Below are 22,701 nucleotides of genomic sequence, written 5' to 3'. Positions count from 1 at the left end.
ATATACAATCAGCCCAAATTACAGAAACCATTGGGAGGAGAGAAAAAGCAGGGGGAGAGAAACCCAAATTCCTCACCCAGTTAGATGTTGATGGGAAAGGCACCAGGAAGAACTTCTATGATAGAGTACAAGTGAGAAAGTGGAAAACAACTCCTCCATCTCCAATAAACATAAGAACATTAAGGAGCCCTACTGGATCAGGCCAAAGAGGACCCCAGCTTCCTGCATCTCACAGTGGCCCACCAAATGCCTAGGGAGCACATAAGACAACAAAAGACCCTCCCCTGCATTCTGGTGCCCTCCCCTGCATTCTGACATAGCCCATTTCTAAAATCAGAAGGTTGTACATACACATCATGGCTTGTAACTTGTGATGGACTTTTTCTCCAGAAGTTTTTCCAATCCCCTTTTAAAAGCACCTAGGCCAGATGCCATCGTCACATCCTGTGGCAAGGAGTTCCACAGACTAATTACATGCTGGGTAAAGAAATATTTTCTTTTGTTTGTCCTAACTCTCCCAATATTCAATTTTAGTGGATGTCCCTAGTTCTTGTGTTGTGTGAAAGGGAAAAAAGAACATTCCCCTATCTAACTATACTACTCCTATCTTTTAAGTAGATCTCAAAAGAGGTATTTCATCTTAGAAGAAAACAAGAAAGCCCCTTTTTACAAAAGCCCCCCCCCTCTCTCTCTCACACACACACACAGTTTTGCTTTATACAGTACCAAAGAAAAACAGAAGGGGACCATTCACTAGGTGTAAAGGTGATCAGGACCAACTCTCAAAATCTCCAGTAAGATCAGATATTTCCCAGAACCCAAGAAAAAACATGCCCTTCCTCCTCAGCCCCAACTGATACAAAGCCTAATTTCATATAACCTATTTGTACACGCTTATCCTTGGTTATCTTTCATCTTTTCCTTCCCTCCTGCATCTGAATTTTTTATTATTATTATCAACAGTATTTATATACCACTTTCCAACTAAAAGTTCACAAAGCACTTTACAGAGGAAAATCAAACAACTAATGCCTCCCTGTACCAAAAGGGGACAAAACCGAGACCTGCAAGCTACTCCAGAAGAGACCTGTCTTTTGTTTGATGTTCACATCACACGCCCAGAGAGTGCTACACAACAGGGATGTGCAGTGGCTAGGGAGGCAGAGGCTCCCTGCAGGAGTCCTTCAAAAAGCACCACTGCTGTGGGAAGAGAGGCAGGTGAGGCAGAGCCTCCCCACTGGAGCCCTTTGAAAAGCAGCACTGCGTGAGGTGCTCAAGCACACTCAACCCATGGCCGAGACATTGCTTTTCAAAGGACTTTGGTGGGGAGGCCCTGCCTCACCTACCTCACCCCCCACCACACCTTGCACACCTCACAGGATGGCGCCACTTTCCGAAGGACTCTGGTGGGGAGGCTCTGCCTAACCTGCCTCAGAGCCCAATCCTATGCATGCCCACTCAGAAGCACAACCCATTATAGCCAATGGGGCTTATTCCCAGGTGAGTGTGGGTAGGATTGCTGCCTCCCCACACACTGCACATCCCTACTACACAGACAACAAGTGTTGGGGGGGGAGATGCTGAAAGCCCCCCACAGGCAAAGTGAGGGAAGAAAGTGAGCCCCCTGCCCCGCCCCCAAGTGAGAAGAAAGTGAACCCCCGCCCAAGTGAGGAAAGTGAGCCCCTGCCCCTCCCCCCACAGGCAAAGTGAGGGAAGAGAACCCCCTGCTCCTCCCCCAGTGAGGGAGGAAAGTGACTCCTGCCCCCCCACCCGACGGAGGGATGCGACGCCCCTGCCCAAGAGAGCCCCCACCCAACCGCCGAGGAGCCCCCTCCAGGGCTGAGGGAGGGTCCCCATTGTGTGGAGGCCCAGGCCCCTGCCTCACGGGTCCAGGGGAAGAGCCACTCAGCCGAAGCGCTCCCGGGGGCGGGGGGGCTGCGCCGGACAGGGGAGCGGGCCGGCGCCTACCGTGCTCGGCGGGCCGCAGGACGCGCTCCAGGTCGGGGAAGGGCAGCTCGGGCAGGTCGAGCAGCGCGCCGTAGCGCTCGAGGAAGGAGCAGACGACGGCGAAGTCGGGCCACGCGCCGGGGCAGGCCGGGCCCCCCGAGGGCGGCGCGGCGGGGGGAGGGGGCGCGGGGGGAGCCGCCGCCGCCGCAGCCGCCATCTTGGATCCTGAGGATGGATGGAGGAGGGGGCGGGCGGAACGCCGCGGCCGCAGGGGGCGCTGTGGCGCAGGCGCGCTACCCCGCCACCGTCCCGGCATGCAGCGCGTGCGCCGCGCAGGAGGAGACGAGAGGGCGGCCGCGGCGCCCGGCGCGGGGGCAGGAGGGGCCGCACCGAGGGCGCTCTAGGAAGCGCCCCTCGCTGCTCCCCTCAGCTGATTGACACAGGAACCGAAACGAGGCTGGGCGAGGGGAGGGGGAGAGGCGGGCCAAGCGGGGGCGGGGACAGAACCTCCGCGGCCAATCCGCGCGGCGCCCGGGAAAGGCGTAGAACCACAACAGAAGGCAGCAGCGCGGCTGTCAGTCAGGCCTGGGGGCGTGGCCAGAGGGAGCGGTGTTGTTGGTGGGCGGTCCCGGCCTGTAGCCAATGGGGGCAGGGGGCGTGGCCTCCAAAGGGACGGGTCGGGGCTGCTATTGGGACTGGTAAGTGGAGGAAGCAGGCAGGGTCTGTGCCCATGTATGTATATGTGTGTGTTTATATACATATGTGTATGTATGTATATGTGTGTTACTCTCTGAGAAGGCACTGCCTCTGTTCTCCCAGCAGCCTGCACAACAGCCCTGCGAGGTAGGACAGTCAGTGCAGAGCCTTTCTTGGGGGAGGGCGTTCTCCTGGGAGGGGGCCGAGGTGTTCCCAGCAGTCCCTCCTGCTGCTCTGGGCAGGGCTTCCTGGCTCTTCAGCAGAAGGGCTGCCCTCAGGTGTCTGCGGCTGAGGCTAGCCAGGCCAACACCACTCCGGCCATGTGGAAGGGAGTGCAGCGGAGCAGACGCAGCTGCATGTGGCACCCGACTGCACGGCTGGAATAAAGCATTTAGGGTCTGAGGTGGATGAATCCAGAGGCAGTCGTGGCCCAGGCCGGAGACCCTGTTTAGGGGTGCTGTGCAGGATGAGCTCTTGGAACAGTGAGCCCAGGTCAACTCCTGAGCAGCCCAGCAGATGCCCACCCACATGCCTACCCATCTGCTGGATAGGATGCTCACCCTGGGGCGGTGGCATAGCTGGAACGGGGCAGAGCACTCAGGCTGGCAGCGAGGCGGGCAAGCGGCCCCTCCCTTCAGAGCCATTCCCGGCATGGGAGCCATATGGCTCCATTTTGCTCCCCCTGCCAGGAATGGCTCCGAAGGGAGCGGCCGCTTGCCCACCTTGCTGCCAGCCTGAGTGCTGCACCACCCTCCAGCTATGCCACCGCCCCAGGGCACAGTAGTATCAATCCTGTGTTCCTGGTGGGGCAACATCAGACTGCCAAGGCTGAAACTAAGCTGCTTACCAAATCCCTGCACTTGACCAATACTATCCAATTTTCCAGTGCCGGTGCACTGCCTCCCCACCACAGGATGCAGTGCACGCCCCACTGGCACGGCTGTACAGTAATATGTCACTTTGCCAACTGTCTTTGAAAGTTGACCATCACGCCAAATGTGATACAAGAGAGGGGTGTGAGAAGCCCAAAGCCTCATTGGGTCACTGGAGTAGTTGCACAGCAGTTTGTATCCTCAGCCATGCAGTCTGTAATAGAGGAAGGAGGATTCAAACTCAAATACACTTATGCATGTTCTGCTACTGAACTTTGGACTGCTTAAAGGTCTTTCTTTCTTTCTTTCTTTCTTTCTTTCTTTCTTTCTTTCTTTCTTTCTTTCTTACACAATTTAATTGAGGTTACAGATATCAATTCAGAAAATCAATTTGAAATAATTCTTTTTTATTACTTTACAATACAATCTCATACATACTTTCTCATAAGTAAGTCTTACTGTGTTCATTGGGGCTTACTCCTCAAGGACGGGCAGCACACCAAAAATCAAGTCACAACCCCCAGTTTGGGAGAATACTGCCTTCGCAGAATCTAAAGGAGATACCCCAGGAAAAATAACCTTCCTATGTTTATCACAGGTTCTTAACACTGGCTTGAATAAACATACAGTAAAGTAATGAGAGCATTTGGAGTTTCAGCGAACAGTACAAAGTTCTCACTGAGCAAGAGCTGTTTATAACTTTCCAGAAGAAGTATCCACATTAATGTCCAATTGACAAAGTGTTGTGAAAGAGAAGGCAGGGATGCCCATTATCCCCACTCCTGTTGTTCTTGGTCATCAAACCAGAGGCTCTTGCAATTAGTGCTTTACATATGATAAAAGGGGTCCAAGTCCATGATGGGCAGGTTATCTCTGTAAGCTGATGACAGGTTTGATTTCATTAGAGGACCCAATGGTTAACTCATATGTTTCCACTCAGGTGGAAAGATTCAGTGTTTTACTGGGGTATAATACTAATCACTAATCACTAATAATAATACTGTACCCTGGGGGCTGGGGGCTGGGGGCTAAGAATAGGCCCTCAGTTTGGCTGTACTTGTCGTAAGAGGCGACTAAACAGCCACCGGGTAGATGGGACTCGTCAGCCTGGGAAGGTAGCTCATCTGAGAGAAGGAAAACTCTGATCCCAAACCTCCACTGCCTTGTGGCTACATCCAGTTCTGGAAAAGGCTTCAGGAGTCAACCTCGAGGCAAAATCAGGAGCCGGAGTCCCTTAGGCAATTCATGGCTGAACACAGTCACGTTCTGGCAACTCCTGCGACGCCGCTGGAACCAACCGTATTGGCTTCTGCCTTTCCACTGGACCATTCCAGCGACGTGGAGAGGGGGGATTTGCTGCATGGGTAACAGCCTATCCTCCATACCTTCTTTACCCAGGCTTCGCGCACTGGAGAGGACACTCCAACTTCGCCATACGGCGTCGGCACAACACGGGAAGCAGCGGTTTACCGGTTATAAGTCTTTGCTCGATTGGCGTAGAGCATGACGCCAGGGGCTGCTTCCGACGGTGGGAGAGATCATTGCATCTCATTGGGCAGCTACCGCCCGCCTTAAGCTGGGCAGTCCCCAGCCAGTAAGGTGTTGCCTCGCCACGGTCCGTTAACCTCATGGGGTGCGTGGGGTTTAGGGTGAAAACCGACAAGCGGATCGACAACTCTGCACCATGCAACAGAAAACAGAAAACTACTGCCCTAAAGCTGGGCACCTGGAACGTTAGGACAATGACACCTGGCTTCTCTGATGACCTGCAAGAAATAGACGACGCACGCAAAACAGCTGTCATCGACATGGAGCTGAGCAGACTGCAGATGGACATCGTCGCCCTTCAAGAGACTAGGCTGCCAGATTCCGGATCTGTCAAGGAGAGAAATTTCTCATTTTTCTGGCAGGGAAAACCACCAAACGAAACCAGGGAACATGGCGTTGGCTTTGCGGTCAGAAATACCCTGCTGAAATCCATCATCCCACCTACTGTGGGAAGTGAAAGAATTTTGTCCCTGCAGCTCCAGTCATCAGCAGGACCTATCACTCTCATCAGTGCTTATGCACTGACTCTGTCGTCTCCAGCAGAAGCCAAAGACAAATTCTATGATGACCTGGCCACCACTGTCAAGAAAATCCCTGTAAAAGAGCCATTGTTCATCCTCGGCGATTTCAATGCTAGAGTTGGTGCTGATAACAGTTCATGGCCCACTTGCTTAGGTCAGTTTGGCACTGGGAGGATGAACGAAAATGGCCAACGCCTGCTAGAGTTTTGCTGTCATCACGGTCTCTGTGTCAGCAACACATTCTTCAACACAAAGCCCCAACATAGAGTCTCTTGGAGACATCCAAGATCAAAGCACTGGCACCAGCTCAACCTGATCCTCACCAGACGCTCCAGCCTTCCCAGCATCAAGATCACACGCAGTTATCATGGTGCTGCCTGCGACACTGACCACTCCCTGGTGTGCAGCAGAGTGAAACTGCAAACAAAGCGACTGTATCACTCGAAAAAGGAAGGAAGACCTCGCATTGATACCAGCAAGACCCGGGATCAGAGAAAAGTGGAGGAATTTGCACAAGCGCTTGAGGAATCTCTTCCAGGCCCGGCCGACGCAAACGCATCCAACAGATGGGAACATTTCAAGAATACCGTTTACAACACCGCCTTGTCCATATTCGGCAAGAAGACCAACAAGGCGGCAGACTGGTTTGAAGCCCACTCTGAGGAGTTGACACCAGTCATTGAGGAAAAGAGGAGAGCTCAAGCAGCATACAAGACCTGTCCCAGTGAGCGCAACCTGCAGGTCCTCCGAACTGCTCGCAGCAAAGTCCAACAGACTGCCAGGAGATGTGCTAACGACTACTGGCTCCAGCTCTGTTCCGAGATACAGATAGCAGCTGACACGGGCAACATCAAGGGGATGTATGATGGTATCAAGCAGGCCCTAGGTCCAACACAGAAGAAAATTGCCCCTCTGAAGTCTGCCACAGGCGAGGTCATCCAGGATCGGGCGCAGCAGATGGAACACTGGGTGCAGCACTACTCTGAGCTATATTCCAGAGAAAATGTAGTCACCGAAGAAGCACTGAACAACATTGCCTGCCTGCCTGTGCTGGAAGAGCTTGACAGTGAACCAACCCTAGAAGAACTTCACGTGGCCCTGGACTCCCTTGCCTTTGGCAAGGCACCTGGAAAAGACAGCATCCCTGCTGAAGTCCTAAAATGCTGCAAAGACATCATCGTCACTGAGCTGCATGAAATCCTCTGTCTCTGCTGGAGAGAAGGTGGAGTACCTCAAGACATGAGGGATGCAAACATCATCACGCTGTACAAGAACAAAGGTGACAGGGGTGACTGCAACAACTACCGCGGCATCTCTCTCCTTAGCGTTGTAGGAAAGCTGTTTGCCCGAGTTGTACTAAAGAGGATCCAGGTACTTGCAGAGAGCGTCTATCCAGAATCGCAGTGTGGATTCCGAGCCAACAGGTCCACCACTGATATGGTATTCTCCCTTAGACAACTGCAGGAGAAATGCAGGGAACAACGACAGCCACTCCTTATAGCCTTCATAGATCTCACGAAGGCTTTCGACCTGGTCAGCAGAGACGGCCTCTTCAAGATTCTCCCCAAGATCGGATGTCCACCCAGGCTCCTCAGCATCATCAGATCTTTCCACAAGGACATGAAGGGCACTGTTGTCTTCGATGGCTCCACATCAGACCCTTTTGACATCCGAAGCGGAGTGAAGCAGGGCTGTGTTCTTGCACCAACCTTGTTTGGGATTTTCTTCGCTGTCCTGCTGAAGCAGGCCTTTGGAACTGCAACAGAAGGCATCTATCTCCGGACCAGATCAGACGGAAAACTCTTCAACCTCTCCAGACTGAGAGCAAAATCCAAAGTCCAGCTGAAATGTCTGCGTGACTTCCTCTTTGCCGACGATGCAGCTGTCACTACCCACTCTGCCAAAGATCTCCAGCAGCTCATGGATCGTTTTAGCAAGGCCTGCCAAGATTTTGGACTGACAATCAGCCTGAAGAAAACACAGGTCATGGTTCAGGATGTGGACTCACCTCCCTGCATTACAATCTCTGAGCATGAACTGGAGGTTGTCCATGACTTTGTGTACCTTGGCTCAACGATCTCCGACACTCATTCTCTCGATACCGAGCTAAACAAGCGCATCGGTAAAGCAGCTACCACGTTTTCCAGACTCACAAAGAGAGTCTGGTCCAACAAGAAGCTGACGGAACATACCAAGATCCAGGTCTACAGAGCTTGCGTCCTGAGTACACTTCTGTACTGCAGCGAGTCATGGACTCTTCGCTCACAACAGGAGAGGAAACTGAGCACTTTCCACATGCGCTGCCTCCGACGCATCCTCGGCATCACCTGGCAGGACAAAGTTCCAAACAACACAGTCCTGGAACGTGCTGGAATCCCTAGCATGTATTCACTGCTGAAACAGAGACGCCTGCGTTGGCTTGGTCATGTCGTGAGAATGGATGATGGCCGGATCCCAAAGGATCTCCTCTATGGAGAACTCGTGCAAGGAAAGCGCCCTACAGGTAGACCACAGCTGCGATACAAGGACATCTGCAAGAGGGATCTGAAGGCCTTAGGGATGGACCTCAACAAGTGGGAAACCCTGGCCTCTGAGCGGCCCGCTTGGAGGCAGGCTGTGCAACATGGCCTTTCCCAGTTTGAAGAGACACTTTGCCAACAGTCTGAGGCTAAGAGGCAAAGAAGGAAGGCCCATAGCCAGGGAGACAGACCAGGGACAGACTGCACTTGCTTCCGGTGTGGAAGGGATTGTCACTCCCGGATTGGCCTTTTCAGCCACACTAGACGCTGTGCCAGAACCACCTTTCAGAGCGCGATACCATAGTCTTTCGAGACTGAAGGTTGCCAATACAAGTAATACTCCAAAGTAAGTACGCACAGGATTGTCAATAGTTTTTGCAGTATTTCTGCAGTTAGTATAGTGAACTGCCTACGATTTTGACAGAAGAGACCCAGATTTTAAAAAAAACCAACTAGCCATGAAGTTCACAGGGTGACCTTAGTCCCGTCATTCTCTCTTGGTTTAATCTGATAAATTCGCACCCTGAACTTAGAGGAAAGGTTAATATGAGGATGGTCACCAAATCAGAGATAATTTAGCTGGTCAATTGTATGAGTTCTAGGCTGCAATCCTATGCAAGCTTATCTGGGAGTAAATTCCATTGACATAAATGGAACTTACTCCTGAGTTAAGATGTATTGAATGACACTGTCAGGGCACAATCCTAACCTATTTTGCAACACCCACATAAGGGCAATGCAGGTCCTAATAATAATAATAATAATAATAATAATAATTAATAAACTTTATTTTTATCTCGCCCTTCTCCCCAAAGGGACCCAGGGCGGCTTACAACATATTAAAAAAAACAAACAGATTAAAACATAATTTAACAGATAAAAACATATTAAAAACACATTAAGAGAAACCATAAAAACAGTAATCAGATAAAAGTCAGAATAAAAAGAGCATAAAACAGCATTTCAAGGAGGAATCATGCCTGTAAAAAACTAAAAGATGTATAAAAGATGGTAAAAAGGCCATAGAGTCAGAAGGCTTGTGTAAACAACAAGGTCTTCAGGCCTCGTCGAAAGGTCTCGAGGGATGGAGCCATTCTCAAGTCAAGGGGAAGGGAGTTCCATAACATTGGTGCCACTACTGAGAAGGCCCTATTTCCTGCCACCGCCCCACGTACCTCTTTAGGTGGTGGCACATGTAAAAAGGCCTTCTCTGATGACCTGAGAGGACGAGCCGGATTGTATGGGAGTAGGCGATCTCTAAGATAGCCTGACCCAGAGCAGTATAGGGCTTTAAAGGTCAAGACCAGCACCTTGAATTGGGCCCAGAAACGAATGGGCAGCCAATGTAGCCCCCGGAGAAGCGGACTGACAGAGTCAAACCGCCTACCTCCAGTAACTACACGGGCCACCGCATTCTGCACTCATTGCAGTTTCCAAACTGTCTTCAGGGGCAGCCCCACATAAAGCGCATTACAATAATCTAACCTCGATGTCACCGTAGCATGGATCACCATGGCCAGGTCTGCACGATCCAAGTACGGCTGCAGCTGGCGCACCAGCCGAAGCTGCGCAAAGGCCCCCCGTAGCCACAACCGCCACCTGGGAATCCAGGAGCAGCTGGGAGTCCAGGTGGACCCCCAAGCTGCGGACCTGCTCCTTCAGAGGGAGTGCAACCCCATTCAAAGCAAGCCGATAATCCAGCACCTGCATCGAGGATTTCCAAACCAGGAGAGCCTCTGTCTTATCCGTCCTAGATAAGGAAACAGACTTTCCCTTACTTAGAGGAGGCCTCCATGAGTGCCACCCAATGGCAGGATGCAGCACACATCCCATTGACACAGCTGTGACAGTGCTGGAAAGTGGGTTAGGATTTGGGCCTTAATTGATTAAACGTTTTACAGTGTAGGCCTATCCATGTTTACACAAAAGTAAACTCCATTGAGATAAATAGTACTCTTGGGTACGTGTGTGTGTAGGATTGCAGCCTTAATTTATCAAATTTGCATTCTACAATAATAGATGAAAATGGTTTTTAATCTGCAAATGCAACTGACTCCTTGATTAAATGTTGCTGCTCTGTTTAGAGTGGGTTGATCTAGATATACACTTCTTTCATTTTCAGCTGTTGTCTTCTTTTAGCTCCTTTGCCACCATATTTGTCATTTTGGAAAATCTTGAGTTCTGCTTTTGTGTTCAGGAAAGTTAACCATGATATGTTATGCTGAACATCACTTGCCCGCTACTAGGGATATCTGTGGTTCTAGTTCATTTAATTTGAAGTGGAATTGGGGAGGGAAAGTACAAAGATACCCTCTTCTCTTGCTGTGTGAGACCAGGCAATCTTTAATGTATTTCAAGCCTTGACACTGGCTCTTGGTTTAACATTTGAAGCAACAAATTGGAGTCCACTTTTAATAAGTCAGGGAAGAGTATCTGCTGTTGGCCAGCCAGCTGCTGTGGCTGGTTCTGGAAGAGATTGAAAGGTTAGCCTTGCGTTATTTGATCTTCTGTGTAACTGTCAGCAGGTGTTCCTTACTGCTTTCCAGCAGGACAGGAAAATCTCTTAATCCAGAGACTGCTTTTATATAGCGAGAGAGGTGGGTGCTATTATATTTTTACGGTTTATAGTAGTCTCCTCACAAAGGATTTATTGGCAAGTGTGAACAATATACAGAATTAAAATGTGTGTGTGAATGCATCTCAGATGGAAATTCCAGGTATAGTGAAAGCAGTGCAGTCCAATGTACATTCAAGCCACTGAATTCCACTGTTTGAAAGATGCTGGGGGCTTGCAGTGTTCTCTATGGAAAAGAAGTTGCAGTTTTGGATTTAGGAACTGTAAAATTGGTTATCGTTACGCACCTGATTATGTACTAAGTTCCTTTGAAGTTGGAAGAATTTGCTCTGAACAACAGAAATGTACAAGATGTACATGTTGGAACCAGTGGTCACATACCTGAGTTCCACAGAACTGTTTTTTTTTTTAGTCCCTTGTTGAGGCACAAACGAAAAGTGAACTAGAGGCTTGCAACCAGAGATTTGTCTGTGTGTGTCTTTGTATCAGTATGTGAACTTGAGCTGCAGTTCCTGGTGCTTCTTCCCTTTAGCCATTCTCTCTCCAAAAGTTCCTTAGGATGCTGCCTTATCGAACTAAACCTGTTCTAAATTATCTGTCTTGATTGCTAGCTTGTTTCTTGGCTCAAATCAGGGTGCTGGTTTTGATCTTACACAATTTAGGCCCTGAGTGGAACCTTTGGCCTGTATGATCCCAACCCCTGGGATTGTGAGATCTGTCAAGAGGCCCTGCACTAGGTTCAATTTTCTAAGGCAGGAAGGTTGTTATCTACAAGTAGCAGAGCCTTTTCAATGGGCAAATATGCACCACATTTTTATTCACTTTGGTGATGCTGAGGACCAACTCTCTAACAATTGGCTGCCTAAGAGCCCGATCCTGTGGTCCGTGCTGCGCCTCCACAGCGCGAACCACAGTCACAAACAGGCCCTAAAACATGTTTGCGAGGCTTACCGCCGGGCTCCCGCCGGAGCTAGCCCAGCTCCGGCCGGCACTGACCCAGCGCGCAGCAGGCGCCCAGGCGGTCTCCATGACCGCCAGGTTGCAGAACGGGAGATGGGGGCGTGGTCGGGGGCGTGGGGGAGGCGTTCCAGGGAGGCATGGCCTGGGGTGTGGGGGAGGCATGTTGGGGGAGGGGGAGAGGGGGAGAGGCGGATCTGCGGAGCTGAGCTCCACAGGATCCAAGGCACTTGGGCAGGGCTGCTCACCCTACACAAGCGCCTTTATTTTAGTGGCGACCAAACAGTTGCTGCTAAAGTGAGTAGCCCCATTGCAGGGCTGCTTCCCTTACTCAGGGGAAGGGGACAAACGTGCCCTTCTTCCAAGGAGCCTCCCCTGGTAGCGTGGGAGGTGCTGGATCCAGGGGGAGCCCTCCACGGAGCTGCCGGGTCCCGCAACTCCGGGCAGCTCAGGTTTGGGCTGTTATTCAATATCTTAGTCAGTATCCCCCAATGCTTTTGATACTTGAGCAGGCATTGCTTACAGGTTTTTAAGTGTATTAGTGGTACTATAAGGACTAGTAACCTGTTTGCACCTGATTTTCCGAAAGGTAAATGTTGTCCCCAGAGATACATTCTGTGTGTTTTTCTCCATTCTGATGATGGCCAACCCTTTTTCTGAGATATACATCTGGCTTTAATGGCTACGTATGTGCTCAATGCTGGTCCATCCACAGCTTTTTGATCAACAGGGCTGATTTGGTTGACATCATGCTCATGGGTTTTCCTTTTGTTATAGCTGTATAATTTTGTGTGTACATAAAATACATCTCTATAAAAAGTTTCTATTCCACCCCCTGCCACCTTGTCTTTCAGTTAATCTCCTTCCAACAATGTCTTCTCCTGAAATTGCTTCCCTTTCGTGGGGCCGGATGACCGTGAAAGGCTGTCCTACGACATACAAAGATTGCAAAGTGTGGCCAGGAGGCAGTCGAACCTGGGACTGGAGAGAAACAGGAACTGACGTAGGTGACTTCAGAGAGGGAAAGGCCACAGCTGATAGAAGCACTTGCTTTGCATTCCCAGTTCAAATTCCAGCCAAAGGATTTTGGGCAGGGGTGGGGGAGCGGAGCTCTGGGACTTCTACGGCAGGAGTGCTCAGGTGCAATCTCTGAAACTTTTTCAAAGGACATTAGCCAAGAAGAAACACAAGGCTCAGCAGGAGGCCAACTGAGAAATTTGCCAAAGTGCATACATTATGGCCCAATTCTACGGGCCAGTTGGCTGGTGCATTGCCAGATACTCCAGCACAGTGAGGGCCCCGCTGTCACAACAGATCCTCCACCAAGATTATTTTTTAAATTATATTTTTCAATTTTTATTCATTAGTTTTTATACATTATACTTTTTATATAATTTTTATACATTAGCTATTGCAACTCACTCCAAGAGTTTGGGAGGAAATAAAATATTTCTTTACTCAGCGTGTGGTTGGTCTGTGGAACTCCTTGCCACAGGATGTGGTGATGGCATCTGGCCTGGGCGCCTTTAAAAGGGGATTGGACAAGTTTCTGGAGGAAAAATCCATTACGCGGTACAAGCCATGATGTGTATGCGCAACCTCCTGATTTTAGAAATGGGCTATGTCAGAATGCCAATGCAAGGGAGGGCACCAGGTTGAGGTCTCTTGTTATCTGGTGTACTCCCTGGGGCATTTGGTGGGCCGCTGTGAGATACAGGAAGCTGGACTAGATGGGCCTATGGCCTGATCCAGTGGGGCTGTTCTTATGTTCAGATTGTTAAGTGAATTATAATAAGTTTCAAAGCAGGAGAAGCGACTGGAGATGTAAATATCCACTGAAGATTTATTTTTTGTTGTATAATCTTAGTGGTGTATGGCTATGGGAGGGATGTCCTAACAAGCTCCTGCAATTCAAAAGTCACTTCAAAACATTGATCTTGGTTAAGAAGGCTGGAAAAGACGACCAGAAGCAGGATATTTTCAGCGTTTTTCTTATGGCACACTGACCTTTGTGGTCTTCTCTATGGTCTTCACCAAGTGATGTCACTTCTGGTTTCCAGAAGATTCTTCTGGGTTCTGCGGCTCTGTTTTTAGGGCAATTGTCTGCAGAGCCAGCGGAGGAAGAGGGACAAACAGTTTCTACAGACAGATGACCTAAAAACAGAACAGCAGGATCTGGAAGAGTTTTTCAGTGATTTTCAACCTTTGTGCTCCAAAGTCCCGGGGCACACCTGCATATCTTTTGTGGCATACCAATTGAAAATCCCTGGTGGAGGCAATAGTAAGATCTATTGATCAGTGGTCTGACACAGTATAAGAAAGCTTCCTATGTTAATACGTATATTCTTATCCCTCCTTTGTTGTATGGGAGCTGCTGTAGTTTCTAGAGCAGTGGTTCTCATACATTTAGCACTGGGACTCACTTTTTAGTATGAGAATCTGTCAGGACCCACCAGAAGTGATGTCATGAGCGGAAGTGACATCATCAAGCAGGAACATTTTTAACAATCCTGGACTGCAATCCTACCCACACTTACCCATTGACTGTCATTGTTAAAAGAATATATACAGTAGCTTGTTAAAAGTACAGGTCTGTAACACTTCCCCAAATGCAGTCACAGACCATGGTGGCATCAAGTCTAATATAGTAAAAATAAATTATTGAAATGAATGGGGACCCACCTGAAATTGGCTTGCGGCCCACCTAATGGGTCCCAACCCACAGTTTGAGAAACACTGTTCTAGAGAGTTGGGCTTCAACTGGTAAGTCGTAGAAACTTGCAACTGGAGCTGAACTGTGTCCTGACCCAGTGGCACTGCCATTTTTTATAGTTATGGGTTTATTTTTTTTAAAAGGGGTGGGGGAGGTTTTTTGCTGCTTTTTCAAAGTGAAAGTAGCTGGCAGCACTTCTCTGGGGGAAAAGGTAGGCATCTGAAGCAGTGCATGGCCACTCCAAGTGGCTGTGAGGGGGCCCCAAAACCTGCCCCCCTCACAGCCATTTGAAGCAATCATGCACTGCTCCAAATGGCCACCACTTTTTGTGGGGTTTTTTTAAAGTGAAAGAAGGCAGGGGCAGCTTCTTTTACTTTAGAAAGAAAAAAAGCAGGGGGAAAAAGGTGGGACAGAAATTATTGTGGTGATGTCATCACATCACTGCAATTACTTCTAGGTGAGGAGGGGACAGCACTGGCATTCCTAGCTCCCCCCCCCCCCCCCGACGGCATGAAAGCTAGGAGTGCCAGTGTTTCTGACTATGGGTGTATTTTGACCCAAACAGGAGAAAATGGGAGCAGAGAATCAGATAAGTGTTCACTAAGGTACTGAACAAGAATAAGACTGTAAACCTATGCTTGCTTACCTGAGAGTAGTATTGGCAACCTTCAGTCTCGAAAGACTATGGTATCGCGCTATGAAAGGTGGTTCTGGCAAAGCGTCTAGTGTGGCTGAAAAGGCCAATCCGGGAGTGACAATCCCTTCCACACCAGGAGCAAGTGCAGTCTGTCCCTGGTCTGTCTCCCTGGCTATGGGCCTTCCTTCTTTGCCTCTTAGCCTCAGTCTGTTGGCCAAGTGTCTCTTCAAACTGGGAAAGGCCATGCTGCACAGCCTGCCTCCAAGCGGGCCGCTCAGTAACTTACCTGAGTTACTCCAAAGTAAGCTCCAAAGAACCCAGTGGGACTTACTTCTGAGTAAATGTATATAGGCTTGCACTATAAGAGCAGTTTATAATGAAAGCTGCTGCTGTTCACTTTCTGTCGGATAGTACTAATTTAGTATTGACTACGCATGTCTACTCAGAAGTAAGTCGCATTAGAATGAATGGGACTTACTTCCAGGAAAGTGTGGTTTGGATTGGACTGTGAGTCTGCTTCCAGTATCTGGCTTAAAACATATTTTTTAAGTTTGGGCACCCCTGCTCTAGATCCTAAAGCAAAGATCAGTGTCTGAGACAGACACACACCTGCACCCCTTTCACCTATTGTATCTTGCTAATTAGTGGAGGACCTACACAGCTGGCATCCAAGCTACAATGCTGGGTAGTCTGGAGTTTTTTCCTTCCCCTGCCTTTCCAAAAAAGCTATTTGGCTAAGGATGATGTATTCGCTCCCACAACACCGAGGAAAACCTGCTGTCAGATGTTGCCTGAAGATAATCTTGTTCTTCCTCTTTCGCAGCATTTCCATCTCCAGAGTACGGTCTGCAGGCAGGGCCACCTGTTCCTGGCCAATTATTACCATCACCGCAAACCACAGCCCTTTTCTTTTGTTGGGGTACATCATGTGACTACTGTTAGGGTACAGCGGGGCTCTTTTAGCTCCAGGAAAGAGGAATTCTCTGCTCTCCTCCCCTCTACCACAAACATACACTTTAAATTATTCTACACACCTAATCTCTGTAATGGGAAGGGGTGTGTTGTGAGATGGAAATTTGCCCCAGCTGCATTAGACTGAGCCAGCCTTTTTTGGTTTAGAAGAAAGGGGACAGGGACACACATGATAGGGGTTTCTGCATCGTGTGTTGGATGGAGGTTTGCTTCCTTTTATACAATTCTAGACCTTGAGGTCACTCGAAGAAACTGACCGACAGATTCAGGACAGATAAAAGGAGGGCCTTCTTGAGACAGCATAAAATTCATTCATGGGAATTTACTGCCACAGGGTGTGACAAAGGCCACTAGCGTAGATTACTTTTAAAGGGGCTTATACAAAGACATAAGAAGAGCCCCACTGGATTAGGCCAAAGGGGGCCCATCTAGTCCAACTTCCTGTCTCTCAACCCACCAGATGCCTCAGGGAGCACATAAGACAATACCTGTATCCTGGTGTCGCCCCCTTGCACCCAGCATTCTGACATAGCCTATTTCTACAACCAGGAGTTTTCATATACCCATCACGGCTTGTAACATGTGAGGGACTTTTCTTCCAAAAATTTGTCCCCTTTAAAAGGCTTCTAGTCCAGATGCCATCACCACTTCCTGTAACAAGGAGTTCCACAGACTAATTACACTCTGGGTAAAGAAATATTTTCTTTTGTCTGTTCTGACTCTCCCAACACTCAATGTTAGTGGATGTCCCCTAAATTTACTAGTGTGCAGAGGAGGAGAGGTCTGTCACTGGCTCTGACACATCTCTGGCTTCATAAGCTATGGGCCTCTGGATATCACTGGCTGGGTCAGAACAACAGAGAAAGGCTGTTTCCAGTGGTGTAGCTGAGGGGGTGCTGGGGGGGTAGCAGTTGCACTGGGCAACAAGTTTTAGGAGGGCAACAAGCTGAGCTTGACACTAGTGGCCAAAATTGTGAAAATCTTGGTATGTTCGAATAATACCATCCAGTTCATTCCATCATTGGAAAGGTAATTTAATGCAGAATGCAGTGGAACATTACAATATCTGTATTCTATCAAAAGTTATGGCCAATTAACCAGAAAACAAAAACAACTGCCTTAAGGAACAAAAAGTGGATTTCTTTGACTCAAAACTGACCCAAGTGACTGCCAATGAAATGTTGTGACATCATTTCCAGGGCATCATTTGAGCTCCTGACCCAGCTACACGTTCATTAGTTAGGCCACTGGCTATTTTCTTCCTACCCTGCTTTGTGAGCTTTTCAGAGACATCTGACTGACTGTTGTGGGAAATAGAAAGTTGGAGCATTGGTCTTATCTGGGGGGGGGGTGACTGCTCTTGGGTTCTCAGCCTCCTGTGTTCACAATGTTGGCACTACTGAACTGCAGCAGCCAAAAAATGCTAGCCCCTGCACTGTTTCTAACAGTCTCATGAGATTATGCAAGATGCCTAATTACTGTACACCTGGAAGAGAACTACCCCTTTCCATGTGGAACCTGACGTTTTAGACAGGAGGGTGACAAAAACATGGTGAAGCATCTAGTGAAAGTTAAAAATAGCCTCTGATGTGCTTCAAATATGTTTAGAACAACTGCATATTATGTGCAAGTCTTGTGTGTAAAGGATGACTTGCCTATAGTGTCTTATTATGCAAATTAGCTACAGATTGCAGTTTCCAGTTACAAGATAAAAGAACTAAACAAATAGAATGAAAAAAGATACAGTTAGCCTTAATTAGCCAGAAGCAGTGGCGTAGCTAGCGGGGGTGCAAAGTGCTAAGTTTTGCAGGGCGCTGTAAGCCCAGCATGCTAGCAGCCCCTCCCCCTTCAGATCCATTCTGGGGGGAGCAAAACGGAGGCAAATGTCTCCTTTTCTGTTTTGCTTCCCGTGCCCAGAATGGCTGGGGAATGAAGAGGGGCAATTTGTTACGACAGACAGTTGTCCAAGGAACAGAGCTGCAGAAACTGGAATAGTTTTTCACCAATTTTCAACCACTGCATTCCAAACTCTCAAAGCACACCTGCAGACTTTTTGCAGCACACCATGTGCTACCGCATACTGGTTGAAAGTTGCTGGTTTAGCTCATGACCTCATCCAGGGGTATCCAATATTTTTTGGCAGGAGGCCCACATCATCTCTCTTGACAGTGTATCGGGGGCTGGGGGAAAAAAGAATTTACATTTAAAATTTGAATAAATTTACATAAATGAATATATTAGAGATGGAACTTATATGAATGAATGAAGGTCTTGCAGTAGTTCAAGGTCTATAAAAGGCCTTGCAAAAGCAAGGCCAGCCTTTCCTTCACTGCTGCTGCTGCATCACAGATGTGAAACAGCAAACAGTGGAGGGAGCCCTCAGCCCGCAGCTAATGCGAGAGAACAAATAGTCGCCCTTATGATGAGAGCAGTTGTGTCTGGCCAGCACAGGATCCAGCAAGTCTCTGGAGGGCCAGAGGTTCACTGGAGACTGGGGGCACCACAGGGGCCGGATTGGGGGTCCCCAAGGGCTGTGAATGTTCTCCGGGCCAGAGCTTGGGCACCCCGACCTAATCCATAAATGTAGGTGGTATGTTGTAATTATATTATTTCTTATTTTATATATGCATATACATGAGGAGAGAGAGGGAGAGAATTGATATGATTGTCAGCTCAGTGATTGGAAGAAACCATACACAGGCTGCACTGCTTTGGCTCATGAAGTGAGGCTATCAAGCAGCTGATCAGGGAACCCAAATGAGAGAAGGCCTCCAAAATTAAAATTTAACTATAAATTCATAGATTGTTTTACTGTTTAAATCTTGTAATGTATTAAAAAAGCGACACCACTTCCTGCTTAATGCCATCACTTCCAGCTCTACTGGCACAATGACATCACTTCCTGCTTCCTGTTTAATGACATCACTTCCGACTTAATGACATCACTTCTGGCCTTAGGTCTTAGGGAGGTCCCGAGAGGTTGTTGTACCTAAAAAGGAGGTCCCAGTGCTAAAAAGATTGGGAACCACTGGTCTACAGTGACCAGCAGTGGCATTCGAAGGTTCCAGGTGGGTTCTTCCCCCAACCCTAACTAGAGATACTTTCATGGGTAGAACAATATACCTTCTGCATGCAAAGCAGGTGCTGTTACTCTTGAGCTACAGTCCTTCCCCAACACTAGATGCCATGATTTGGTGGGTTGCATAATCTGATGTTTTGTTTTCTGAGACTGCTACTGAAATAGTTGGATGCTTATTTAAGTGACATCCAGTAAACCTTTGAATACAAGGTGTTAAAACAGCAATATGTCTATACTGGAACAGTATCCACAACTAACTTTCCTCCCCTTCCAAACACAGCATTTCCCTGGTGTGCAGCCAGCAGATGTGGAAGAAGTAGTTCAGAAGGGCGCCAAGACGTTAGTGATTGGTCGTGGTATGAGCGAGGCCTTACAGGTACTTTTGCAAGGTTTGGCAGGGTCAGAATCTACAAAACCCCAGCCCGGTTCTAGGGTTCAGAATCTAACTAGTGGAATATTCAGAGTCCTGATTTTCACAGAGGAGAGCAACAAGTTGATAATCCTCTTGATTAGTATAGATCGGGGTACCCAAACTCCAGCCTGGGGGCCACTTGCAGCCCTCAAGGCTTCACAGTGCAGCCCTCATGAGCCCCCAGTCTCCAATGAGCCTCTGGAGATTTGTTGGAGCCCGTACTGGCTCAACACAACATCTCTCAGCGTGAGGGCAACTGTTCGACCTCTCGCTTGAGCTGTGGGATAAGGGCTTCCTCCCCTGCTTGCTGTTTCACGCCTGTGATAATGATAATAATAATAACAGGTATTTATATACCGCCTTTCTTGGTCTTTATTCAAGACTTTATTCAAGGCGGTTTACATAGGCAGGCTTTATCTAAATCCCTATTTAAATAGGGATTTTTACAATTTCAAAGAAGGTTCTTTCTTTCAAGAACTACTACATTCAAGGTGTTTCATTCCGATCTGGCTTCACATTCTGGCCTCCATCCTCCCACGCTCCGAGCAGATGGAATTGCTCGGCTTCAGCTTGTCAGCTGCTCCAAGGTCGCACGGTGCCGGTGGCCTCGAACTGGCGACCTCGTGGATGTTATCTTCAGGCAGACGGAGGCTCTACCCTCTAGACCAGACCTCCTGCCCAGACCTGACCTCCTGATGCAGCCATGTCAGCAAAGGAAAGGCCAGCCTTGCTTTGTGCAAGGCCTTTTATAGGCCTTGAGCTATTGCAAGACCTTCATTCATTCATATAAGTTCATCTTTAATATATTCATGTATGTAAACTTATGTAAATTTATTCAAATTTTAAATGTAAACTAATTTCCCCCCCTGGCCCCCGACACAGTGTCAGAGAGATGATGTGGCCCTCCTGCCAAAAACTTTGGACACCCCTGGTATAGATAATGCTCCAGAGCTGCTACTGATCAGTTTGTTCTGGCCAGTAGAAGGCAAAAAGGCAGGACATCTCATCTGGTCCTACAAGGCTTGTGTAGCTGTTTATGTAATAATCTGTTGCTGGGAGTTCCAGAGAATCAAAAGCCATTTGATATTTGTAGCATTTGACACCCAACCATTCAGTTTTTGGTACTCTGGTAGCGGAAAGTTTAGACCATTTCCAGACAATAATACTGGATTACAGGAACTCCAACTTAGAACTGGGCTGTGTTTCAGAAATATGTTTGTTGTCTGGAGCTCAGAACGTGTTTTCAATGTTGATAGGTTCCCAGGTTAGCCCACAACAGCCCGTTCAACCCAGCTCTTTTCCTCTTTTCCTTGTCCTTCCACCATTTCTTTCTCCTCTACATTCTGTTTTTTTCTCTCCCTTCCCTTTCATCTCCATCCTGCCTGTATTTATTCCTCCTCTGCTCTCTCCTTCTGCCTTTTTCCACTTTGTCCTTGTAATCCACTCCCTGGCCAGACTAGGTCCAGTTTTTGGGGTCCTTAGGGGATCCCCATTGAGCATGTGTATCCTTGTTTGCAAGTTCAGGTTAGCATCCATATGCTAGATAATTATCATTATTGAAAGGCTGTTCATAAGTGTAGATGTTCACAACATAGGGAGCCTCTGTATTTTTTAGTAGTTTATTATGTATACTGTACCATCAGTGACACACAGTGCTTCAGAACATGGTGGATTGACTGAAATCACCAAGAAGGAAACTCCCATTGAGATAATGGATAAAAATCAAAATTATTATTATTAACAGTTTTTGTATATCATACTGTAAAATCAATACTGTACATCAATTGAATCACATTATTTAGATTTTTTCTGAATAAAAATGCGCATAGTACTTGGTTGATTGATAGACAGGAGTTGTAAATATTTATAATTAAAGTACCGTAATTGTCAGTTGCAGAGATCAGGTACACAAAAAACAGCAAAAAGAACTCAAAGCAGACTTTAAAAATCACCAGATGGCTCAGTGGCTGACACCTATGGCAACTTGCCAGCAGTTCCTGGACCCCATTGTCAAGCCATAATAAGTACTTGAGCTGTTATGCTGTACGATGATGAAGTTGATTCCATACAAAGAAAACTGCCTATCATGAGTTTATAAGAAGCCCATGACTTAAGAGATGGTATTATTTGCATTAAGTTCCAATTTCATTTTAAACCAGGCTATTTCTAAGAGAGATACAGTGGTGCCTCGCAAGACGAATGCCTCGCACACCAAAAAACTCGCAAGACGAAAGCGTTTTTGCGATTTTTTTCTGGTGCTTCGCAAGACAAATTTTTAAAATTAAAAAGTTGAAGTTTTGTGCTTGAAATTTTTGAAATCCTCTGTACAGTATGTATGCCTTTAAAGAGCACTTAATAAACACTTTGTAAACCAAATTTGACTTTGTTCTGACTTTTTTTGCCCATAGGAACGCATTAATTAAATTTCAATGCATTCCTATGGGAAACCGTGCTTCGCAAGACGAAATTTTCGCAATGCGAAACAACTTGCGGAACGAATTAATTTCGTCTTGCGAGGCACCACTGTATTATAACGGAAACTTCAAAACAGTCTGACATACATTAACACAACACAATTAATTTTTTAAAGCATTTTCCATATGAGGAGACTGAGATTTAGGGTTCTTTAGTTTGAAAACAAAGTGACTGATGAAGGTCATGACAGAGGCTTGTAAAATTGAGTGCAGAAAACAGAGAGGGAGGAATGGGCTTCCGAGGGGTATCGTCTGCTTCTGTGGGAGAATGCTGGTCTGAGCAGTGGGCTGGTTCTTAATTTCTTCCCTTATTGCGTCCACTTTCTCCCTCCTGCTTCTTGAAGGTGCCATCATCCACCGTGGACTACCTTAAGAAACATGGGATTGACGTGCTGGTCCTGCAGACAGAGAAGGCCGTGAAAGAGTACAATGCTCTGGCCTCCCAGGGCGCCAAAGTGGGTGGCGTCTTCCACTCCACCTGCTAGAGCATTCTCTGGAGCTCCACTCTCTCCTGTCTTGTGCCTTTGTGTGAATAAAGGTGCCGTCTCATGTCAGCTGCAGCTTCTGCGTTTCTCAGTCTGTGCTAAAAGAGAAAGAGATTTGGGAAGTGAAAAGCTCTTCAGCACTGTGGGATCCTGAGGATGTGGAGTCCCTGCACAAACCTGAAGTCACTAGTGTTAGCATGGAAGGCTAAAGAGTGACTGCAATCCTTTTTCAGTTTGATTCTTGTTTCAGTAGGGTTTGGGCACGAGATTCCATGATGAGAGGTCAAAATGGAG

The 22,701-nt window shown here is 47.8% G+C and overlaps 2 protein-coding genes across 4 annotated transcripts in view; one reads left to right on the top strand and one right to left on the bottom strand.

Moving 5' to 3' along the window:
* RSF1 (remodeling and spacing factor 1) overlaps positions 1-2,164 on the bottom strand; it is a 52,537-nt gene extending 50,373 nt beyond the window's left edge. The window contains exon 1 of the mRNA XM_066619887.1: positions 1,969-2,164. Coding sequence (XP_066475984.1) covers positions 1,969-2,164 — 196 coding nt within the window. The remainder of the gene's footprint in view (positions 1-1,968) is intronic.
* A 389-nt stretch (positions 2,165-2,553) lies between these two features.
* Positions 2,554-22,476, top strand: AAMDC (adipogenesis associated Mth938 domain containing). Of its 3 annotated transcripts, none has more exons than XM_066620253.1 (4): positions 2,554-2,645; positions 12,490-12,638; positions 19,317-19,412; positions 22,267-22,476. In XM_066620253.1, exons 2-4 carry the CDS (start codon positions 12,507-12,509, stop codon positions 22,405-22,407), a joined length of 369 nt encoding a protein of 122 aa, XP_066476350.1. In that variant the 5' UTR covers positions 2,554-2,645; positions 12,490-12,506; the 3' UTR covers positions 22,408-22,476. The 3 variants fall into 3 exon arrangements, with proteins under 3 accessions (XP_066476350.1, XP_066476351.1, XP_066476352.1); XM_066620254.1 differs by lacking the exon at positions 2,554-2,645 and adding an exon at positions 2,655-2,679; XM_066620255.1 differs by lacking the exon at positions 2,554-2,645 and adding an exon at positions 2,696-2,790.
* Positions 22,477-22,701: the final 225 nt, after the last annotated feature.

The sequence above is a fragment of the Tiliqua scincoides genome, chromosome 3 (genome assembly GCF_035046505.1).
Source record: "Tiliqua scincoides isolate rTilSci1 chromosome 3, rTilSci1.hap2, whole genome shotgun sequence".
Classification (NCBI taxonomy): Eukaryota; Metazoa; Chordata; class Lepidosauria; order Squamata; family Scincidae; genus Tiliqua; species Tiliqua scincoides.
The sequence above is the reverse complement of the archived record's forward strand: the minus strand, read 5'-3'. Positions and strand labels throughout refer to the sequence as shown.

Bases quoted from the DNA above. Each gene is read 5' to 3' on its own strand.
- AAMDC (XM_066620253.1), top strand. From the start codon at position 12,507: ATGTCTTCTCCTGAAATTGCTTCCCTTTCGTGGGGCCGGATGACCGTG. The intron at 12,639-19,316 runs GTAGGTGACTTC...TTCCAAACACAG, and splicing joins GGAGAGAAACAGGAACTGAC to CATTTCCCTGGTGTGCAGCC. The intron at 19,413-22,266 runs GTACTTTTGCAA...TGCTTCTTGAAG, and splicing joins GTATGAGCGAGGCCTTACAG to GTGCCATCATCCACCGTGGA.